Source organism: Leptonychotes weddellii, chromosome 16, assembly GCF_054177405.1.
Source record: "Leptonychotes weddellii isolate Sample4059 chromosome 16, ASM5417740v2, whole genome shotgun sequence".
Classification (NCBI taxonomy): Eukaryota; Metazoa; Chordata; class Mammalia; order Carnivora; family Phocidae; genus Leptonychotes; species Leptonychotes weddellii.
This window is the reverse complement of record NC_138384.1, coordinates 40,704,410-40,713,251: the sequence shown is the minus strand read 5'-3', so window position 1 is coordinate 40,713,251 and position 8,842 is coordinate 40,704,410. Positions and strand designations below refer to the sequence as shown.

At 55.8% G+C, this 8,842-nt stretch overlaps 1 protein-coding gene across 1 annotated transcript in view; it reads right to left on the bottom strand.

Moving 5' to 3' along the window:
• Positions 1-1,829: 1,829 nt before the first annotated feature.
• The window catches only part of DLL3 (delta like canonical Notch ligand 3), a 9,023-nt gene continuing 2,010 nt past the window's right edge, over positions 1,830-8,842 (bottom strand). Inside the window, exons 4-9 of the mRNA XM_081806878.1 lie at positions 8,036-8,278; positions 6,795-7,009; positions 5,941-6,163; positions 3,525-4,116; positions 3,202-3,286; positions 1,830-2,100 (exon numbers count right to left, since the gene is read on the bottom strand). Coding sequence (XP_081663004.1) covers positions 2,035-2,100; positions 3,202-3,286; positions 3,525-4,116; positions 5,941-6,163; positions 6,795-7,009; positions 8,036-8,278 — 1,424 coding nt within the window. The 3' untranslated portion in view covers positions 1,830-2,034. The remainder of the gene's footprint in view (positions 2,101-3,201; positions 3,287-3,524; positions 4,117-5,940; positions 6,164-6,794; positions 7,010-8,035; positions 8,279-8,842) is intronic.

Genomic DNA, 8,842 nt, shown 5'->3' with positions numbered 1-8,842 from the left:
CAGCAAGTGCAGAGCCAGGGAAGGGAGCGTGCAGAGCCTTAGATATGCCCAGTCATCCTGGGCTGGTGGGTTTGGGCAGGTTCTCTGGGTCTTTCCTTGACCATGCTGGGCAGGGGAGCTCCACCCATCGTCAGCTGCTTGCTCTACTGTTCTCGTTGTTCTCAACACTTCATGGGGCATAAACTTTTTCAGAGACTGATCCAATCAAATTAGGGATCCTTGGAAGGGTTACTCCCCAAGTCCCCCAAATCAGTTTGAGATTAGTTCTGACCCAAGGAGGGTTCTCACCAGCTGTCTCTTTCCCTGGCTCTCCGGCAAACTAGCCAGAGTCTGTCAATCTCCTTCCATCTGCCTTACGTACACCACGACCTCCGCGGTCTCTGAGGCATGGTTAGCCTTGAACTTCTCACTCGGTCCCAAAAAGAGTCAGTTCCTTTGAGGAAATATTTGGAGCTCTCTGCTCTGCAGGCTGCTTCTCCCACAGACAAAATCCCTGAGCCATGGCTCTGATACCAGGGTGGGGACAATGGTCGGCTTCACTCAGAGGGACCCCACTTTCGGAGCTGAGTCCTCAGTGGGGTGAGGCGGCAGGCCCCCCATCTTCTAGCTTGTCCTCTTGATGTGAAACTCCTGCCCCAGGAGCCAGGGAGGGGCAACCGGGGCCCCAGTATTCTCAAGCACTCCACAAGTATGGGCTGGGCTGAGGAAGGGAGACCCCCCTCTCGGCTGTGCTCCCCCAGAACTTGGCCTCAGCAACAGGTAGCTGGGAGCAGGATGAGAAAGGCTGACATTCTGCCCCTCCCCAGAGGATTGCCCTCCAACTGGGAGTTGGGGGCGGGGAGGGAGCCCAGTCAGAAATGGAGGGGCTAGGGGGAGGGTCTTGGTTCACCCATCATTGGTTCTCCCTGTTCTCACCAAATTTTTAGATTTTGTTTATTAATTTGCTACATGCCCTCCGGATCATCCCCAGAAGCTTCAAATGGTTGGGCTGCCAGTCTGTTTTTTTGTTTAAGATTTTATTTATTTGACAGAGAGGGAGCGCAAACACAAACAGGGGGAGCACAGGCAGAGGGAGAGGGAGAAGCAGGCTCCCCGCTGAGCAGGGAGCCTGACGCGGGGCTCGATCCCAGGACCCTGGGATCATGACCTGAGCTGAAGGCAGACGCTTAACTGACTGAGCCACCCAGGCGCCCTTGTCATTTTGTTTTTATAATTTGCACCAGTTTGCGGGCAGGCAGGTCCGCCAAGCTCCTCATTTGGTCATGCCAGAAGTGGAACTCCATACAGTCCATTTTTAAAACACAAACCATAGCACCCTGTTCGTTCTTTTGTACCTTGTATTTTTCCCCCTTGGACAAAATATATCAAAGAAATTTCATACGAGGGGCACCTGGGTGGCTCAGTTGGTTAAGCGGCTGCTTTCAGCTCAGGTCATGATCCCAGGGTCCTGGGATCGAGACCCACATCGGCTCCCTGCTCAGCAGGGAGCCTGCTTCTCCCTCTCCCTCTGCCTGCCTCCCTGCCAACTTATGCTCTCTGTCAAATAAATAAAATCTTTAAAAAAAAATTCATACGAGCACATCTATATCTCTATATCTCGTCATTTTAACAGTTGTGTAATATCTTATTTATAAATGGCCCCTAATTAAGGTAACCAGTCCCCTCATCATTTAGATTGTTTACAGCCTTTGGCTATCACCAACAACCACTGAACTACAGACACCTTCGTGCACAAGTCAAAGTGTAAGTGTAGGGTAAAGTCCTAGACACGAAACCATCCAATTTAAGGGAATGTGAATTTTTTCACCCTGCAAGTTATAGTAAATGACTCCTTAGAAGATGTTTTATTTTGTGTGATACCTTAAACACATCAGGGTGTTGCAGGTGGCCAACACAGCTGCATTTTGGTTTTTAGAAACAAGGAAGCACAACACAGGTCCACAAAAATCCAACAAGCTCTTTAGCACGAAGGCATCGTGCAGGACGACTGCATCCCAAACCCCACACTCGCTCGTTGTCTTTGCAGCAGTTACTTCAAACTCTCTGAGCCTCAGCTTTCTCTTCTGTAAAATGGATCCTTTCCACTCTCATTGACTGGTTCTGTTGTATTAAAAAGAAAGCACACCTTGTGGGCGCCTGGCTGGCTCAGTAGGTGGAGCAGGCGACTCCTGATCTTGGGGTTGTGATCTACCCAGATTTGGGGTAGAGGGAGGGACGCTGCTTTACCCGCACACTCCACTTAATTTGGAGAGGCTGACTGACCTTACTTCCCGCCACACGCTAGACAAATAGCCAAGACTGGCCAATCAGAATAAGCCATTCAGCCTGGCCCCCCCCCCTCCAAGCAAGGCCATGTGACAAACTGGAGCCAATGAAAGCCCCGCTTACAAATGAAGTCATTCCCAGACACAACTGGATGAAAACATACTGAAGGCACCTGGTCCCCGAATCCAGCCCTGCTGAAGCTACACCTACCATAAGATGTTTCATTTTTATGAACTAATAAATTCTTCTTATTTAAGCCACTTTGAGTTGTTTCTGATCCCTCCAGCAGAGTCCTATTATTCTTCTCAGGAGACAATAACTCTCCCCTCAGTCCCAACACTAAGTACAAAGCACTTAGCCCAATGAGTCAAAGCTGATCACAATAAGAGCCTTTTTATAGAGGTCTCTGGAGAGATGGCGGGAGGGGGATAGGATTTAAATAACCATTATGTACAACTCCCAAAGGTAAAATCCTTGCAGCCACCCCCTCCAGTTCCAAAGTGTCTGAGGCAGAGATTGGACACCACCAAGTAAATACAAAAATATCCAGGTTCTGTCTCCAGGCGCTGATGGAAAAGGGGCAGGTCAGGCCTAGAAATGAAATGAGTAGGAGGCATTAGAAAGGGCTGCCCCTCGGCCTCCTCTCCCTCTCCCCAGTGAGTGGGAAACAGTGAAGCTCTGGCTGGGGCTCCCCATCGTGACCTCTGAAGGTCATATGATGTTCCAAAGAGAAGATGGCACATAGCTCCAAACGACAGCAAGAGGGCTACAAGACAGAACTAAATTAAGCCACAAGTGAAAGTTGGCTTAAGGACCTCCCAGAGACCCTACCTTCCTCGTTTTACAGATAGAGTAAAAGAGGGCTACAGGAAATGCAGGGGCTGCCTCCGCCCAGCGTGCCCAGTGTGTGCAGAGCGGGTACAGGGGGGTAGCTACCTCCCGGGCATAGATGGAAGGAGCAGATATGACGTAAATCGCACGAGAGTCTCCATCTTCGGGGTGATTCCAATCCGCTGGCTGGCTGCGGGAGGAAAAGAAGATCCAGACCCTTCCAATTCTCCGATCTTGTTTTCCCCACCCACCATGGAGAGAACCCAAAGCCAACTAGCGTAACTGCGGAACGACCCCATCAGAAAAGGCTGGGAGCAGGTAAGAGGAAGGGACCAATCGAGGTCTATCAAGGAATCAGGCCAATTGCACTATGGAGATGGACGAAAGCTGCCAGGATAGACAAGGCGAGAGAGAGCGCGGCCCCTTACCTCAGCCCATCCTCCGAACCCTCCTGCGCTCTCCTGTTGTTGAGTGCATCTGGGAGCGCGTGCACCGATGGCTCCGGAGTCCCCGCCAGCAGGCGAGACCCAGTATCCTGGCCAGGGCCACGGCGCCGCACGTGGACCAGCAAGAGCGCAACGCCGGCCAAGCCGGCGGCCACCAGCAGTCCCAAAGCCGGAGGCAAAAGGAAGCGCTGCGGGTCCCCCTGCCTCAGGCTCGGCAGCGCCGCGGGCAACGCACCTGCGCCTTCGTCCGCGCCGTCGGGGTGAACCCGGAACTCGCAGCGCGCGCCCATGTAGCCGGGCGCGCAGGCGCAGACGAGGCCGGAGAAGTGGGCGTAGCAGCGGCCGCCGTGGGCGCAGGGGCGCGCGGCGCACGGGTCGGCGCGCTCGCGGCAGTCGCGGCCGCCGAAGCCCAGCGCGCAGGAGCAGCGGCGCGCGCCGCCGCCCTCCAGGCACGTGCCGCCGTTGGCGCAGGCGCGGCCGGCGCAGTCATCCAGGTCGTGCTCGCAGCGCGGCCCCGCGAAGCCGGCGCGGCAGCGGCAGCGTAGGGCGTGGCCCAGATCCAGGCAGAGCCCGCCTGTCGGGGAAGGGGCGTCAGGGGCGTCAGGGGCGCGGCCCGGACGGGAGTCCTTGAGCTGTGCGCGCGTCCGCTCCTCCGCTGTGTAGTCCTGCCCGCCCTTTCTTCTGAGTCCCCGCTGTCTCCATCTAACTCTAGGGCCAGCCTCTGGGAGTTGGCCTGGAAAGCAGGCCTGCTTCTTTTCCTCTCCAGTGAAGTCTTGGTTTGAGTCAGCCTCAACCTTTTTGGCGCTCTGTTTCTCCTTCTTCTCTCGGCTTCAACCATACTCAAATAGTAGTCCCAGAACATGTTTGAACCAGCTGGCCTTTGCCCATGCCTTCTGCCTGGGATGCCCCTTCCCTTTTCCCTTCCTCCTTTCCTCCCGTTCTTTTCACCTTGTCTCTCCCCGAGCTCAGCCTTCAGGTCTCTGCTCAAATGTCCCCTCCTCCAGGAAGCCCTCAACCCTGCACTCCCCCATCACACCCCTGACAACTCTGGGCTCCGAGGACAAGTGTGTCTTCCCGTCTGGGCTGGTACCCCCATGAGGATGGGGCCCAGAGCTGTCTTAGTCACTGCTGTGTCCCTAGTTCCACTCAGCCCAGAGTGAACACTCAGTGTTTTAGAGAGAATTAGTACTATAAGAATGCTCATGGGCGCCTGGGTGGCTCAGTAGGTTAAGGGTCTGCTTTCAGCTCAGGTCCTGATCCCAGAGTCCTGGGATCAAGCCCCGCATCAGGGTCCCTGCTCAGTGGGGAGCCTGCTTCTCCCTCTCCCTCTACCCCCTACTCGTGCTTGCTCTCTCTCTCTCAAATAAATAAATGAAATCTTGAAAAAAAAAAAAAGTGTGCTGAGCCCTTTACATTAATGATCTCATTTAACCTTGTAACACCTATATCAGATGAGATCTCTCCACTGCTAGGGACACTCCTGTGGCTCCATCTCCCTCATGATAAAACCAAAATCCTCCTCATGGCCCATGAAGGCCCCCTCGATCTGTCTCGCTCACCTCCCTGACCTCATATCTCACCACTCTCCCTGCATTCACTCTCTCACTCTGCTCCATCCACACCTGCTTCCCTGTGATCCTCAACAAGCCAGGCACATTCTGACCTCAGGGTCTTTGTACTTGCTATTCCTGTTTCCTGAAACATAACTCTTCCCCATAGATCCCCATATGGCTCCCTCCTTCACTACCCTTCAGCAAGGTTTTCGCTAACCACTTTGGCTAAAATGTCAACCCTCCACTCCATACACACTCCCCATCCCCCTCTGGCTTTATTTTTCTTCTTAGTTGTTTTTTTTTTTTTTTTTTAAGATTTTGTTTATTTATTTGAGAGAGGGCATGTGAGCAGGGGGAGGAGCAGAGGGAGAGGGACAAGCAAACGGGCTTGACGCAGGGCTTGATCTCATGACCCTGAGATCATGATCTGAGCCAAAGCCAAGAGTCCTCTGCTCAACCAACTGAGCCACCCAGGTGTCTCTTTTCTTCTAGTTTTTATCACCATCTAACTTCCCCTATAATTTACTTATTTATCTTGTTTATTGTCTGTCTGCTCCATCAGCTCTATGAGGACAGGGCTTCTCCCTCTCTCTCTGCCTCTCCCACCGCCCCTGCTTGTGTTCTCTCTCTCTCAAATAAATAAATAAAATCTTAAAAAAAGACAAAAAAAAAAAAAAACAAAAACAGGCTGGGCAGAGGGGGAGGGTCACTTCCCTGGGCCAGAGGGTAGAGAAAGCTCAGCCAGGATTCCCACCCAGGGCTGTCTGAGCCAAGCCCCGCTTTTGCCACTGACCACGCAGGGACCCCCCTCCCCCGTCCCTCACCGCCTGGCCTCCCCACCTCACCGTTCCGGCATGGCTTCAGGCTGCACCGGTCCACTCTCTTCTCACAGTTGGAGCCTTGGAACCCCGGCGGGCAGTGGCAGATGTAGGCAGAGTCAGGGTCCGCACCTCCCACACATAAGCCGCCATTGAAGCAGGGTCCATCCGCACACGTCACCCCGCTCACCTCGCACCGCAGTCCATAGAACCCGCGGGGACAGGCGCATTCGAAGGATCCCGGGGTCTCCTGGGCAGCCGCAAGAGGACTTCAGAACGGGGTCTCCTGGGAGCAAAATCCTTCCCCCGTCCTATCTTGACCATGGAGGGCTGCACCTTGTCCAGTCCTACCTCCCAGTCTTCAGGGGCTGCACCTAGGGAGTCCCCTGAAACAAGCCCTCGCTGCACTCCACGTTTCTGGCTCTGCCCAGCCAACCCCGCAGAGGGGAAGCTCTGGAGGCCCAGAGCGACCCCATTCCCACCTCTTCACCTTTGCCTACAAATGCTGCCAGCTGGGTCTGCCCTCCCCGCTTTTCCATCCGCATAGCCGAATCCTACCTCCGGGTCCTAGCCCTAAGCCCACCTCCTCCTTGAAGCCTTCTCTGGATCTCCCCTTCTCAGGCCCTCCCCCTAACCTGACCCTGTTTCTCACTGTCCCTTGGTGGCAGTGTCCAGGTGGCCCACGCTGGGCTCCACTTTATCCCAGTACACACACCAGGCTCATTCCCACCGCCACACTTTTGCTGACCCCAGGCCGCTCACCTGGTTACTACGGGCTCTTCCCAAACCCATTCATTCCCCAATCCTTCAAGGCCCCAGATGAAGACTGGGCACCTCCAGGAAGCCCTCCCCAGGATGACGTAGGAGGGGCTGATACTGACGTTACAGCTGCCCCCGTTGGCACACGGGTTCCCGTCACAGGGCCCAGGCCTGGGTACAAGGCATCCAGGGGTGGCAGCCGATGGGCCCCTGGGAGTGAGGCAGCTGCTGGAGACAGGGATGGTGCAGAGGGGCCCAGTCCAGCCCTCCAGGCATTGACATTCATTGGGCTGCTCACAGAAGCCGTGGTCGGGACTGCAGCCCGCTCGACACGCCGCTATGGGGGAAGGAGAGGCAGAGGGAGAGTAACGTTGACGAGGGCAGGGTCAGGAGGACAGGAAACAGAAGTTTCTGAGCGCCACCTTGTTTCATCCTTGTGACAGACAGCCCTCTGGGCTAGAGGGTATTGTGACCCCCAGTTTCCAGACAGGGAAACTGAGGCCCAGAGAGGCACATAGGAAGTGGCAGATGGAGGATGTGAACCTAGGCCATTGAGCTCCAGACTCTGTGCTCTTAGAAGGAGACTGGAGTGGGGCCTGCAGGGTCTGAGCTTGGAGAGAGCAGAATGAGAGAAGGGGATTGGGGATTAGGGATTAGGGAGGGGCCCCTGGTCTTTCAGGGGAAATAGGGGGGTCTTGAATTAGGGCAGCCCTGGGAGAATCTGGATAAGCCCGGGAGTCCTAGGGGCTTCAGTGGGATTCAGAAGTTTGGGGAGGAGTCTGAGGGTCCCCATAACGGAGGTGGGGGATCCAAGCTTTAGATCTGGCCTGCAATTGCAGGAAGGGAGGATAAAGTAACCCTTGGTGAGGGGGTTGAGGGAAACTGCGAGGAGTTTCCAAAGCTCCTGGGTGGGGGTAGGAAGGGCCCCAGCATTAGAAGAGTTAGATGGTCCTAGACTTTGGAAAGGGGTGTGCGCATGCGTTAGAGGACGAAGGGGGATGGGTAGTACCAGCATGGGATATTGGTGTGGGGTTCCTGTTAGGGAAGAGAAAGGGAAGGGGGCTGGAGTGCCCAGAAGTCTGGAGGGAAGCTCAGGGTCCTCAGTTTCTCCGAGGGTGGCAGCTGGATCGTGGGAGGGGGCTGAGGACCGCGAGTGGGGCTAGAGGGGGGCCTGGGGTACTTGGCAAGCGGTCAGCAGCATTCCGCCGTTTCCTGGAGAGGGGTGTCTGCGGCACCCAGGCAGAGCTCTCGGGTTCCCAGTTCCCTGAGGAGGGTAACCGGGTTGTGAAAGGGGCCTGGGGGCCGTAAGTGCAGCTAAGTAAGGAAGGGCCGGGGATGGGGTGGGGTGGAACGCAGGACTCACGCGTGGCCTCGCACTCGTCCTCGACCGGCACGCAGGGGCGCAGTCCCGAGTCGCACCGCGAGGGGGCGCTGCGCGAGCGGCAGAACCGCGCGCATGCGGCCCCGACGGCGGGCGGCTCGCAGCGCGCGCGGTAGGAGAAGCGCAGTTCCCAGGCGCCTGCGCGCTGCACGTCCCGGGCCCACTGGCCCCCGGCAGCCAGGCGGCGCCGACCGGCCACGCGCGCCAGCAGGCTCCAGGCGGGTCCTGCGGGGACAAGGGAGCGGCGCTGGGGTGGGCCGGGCCGGGCCGGGCCGCGACCGGACTCTGGCGATACAGATGGAGCTTGCACTCTCCCTGCCGCTCTTAGCGAGGCCAAAACACCCCTTTTTGAGCCCTGAGAATGGCAGTTACCCCCTTAGCAAGGCTGTGAACTCCCATAATGAGGTCGCCATCCCATTAGTACCCTATTACCATCGCGATGATAACAGTCCTCCCACAGAAGCCGGAATACCCCCAGATCTTGCCCCAGAATCTTTGTATATTAAAGCAGTAATGAGACCTCTAACACCCTGTGCCATTTGATATCGCTATATGGCCAAGGCGCAACTCAGGCTTTTTGAAGTGAGGTCATAACACCCCGAAACTGTGCCTCAGGATCTTCCTATTTCAAAATGGTGACAGAGACCCCAATTACTAGACCATAAATTACCCTCATTGCCTGAAGCCTCAGGATACAGAGAGAGTGGCATTTTCTCCCCAGCAAAGCTGTCACACCCCCACATTGTGCCACAGGAGTTTTCTATATCTAAATGGTGACAGAACCCCCCC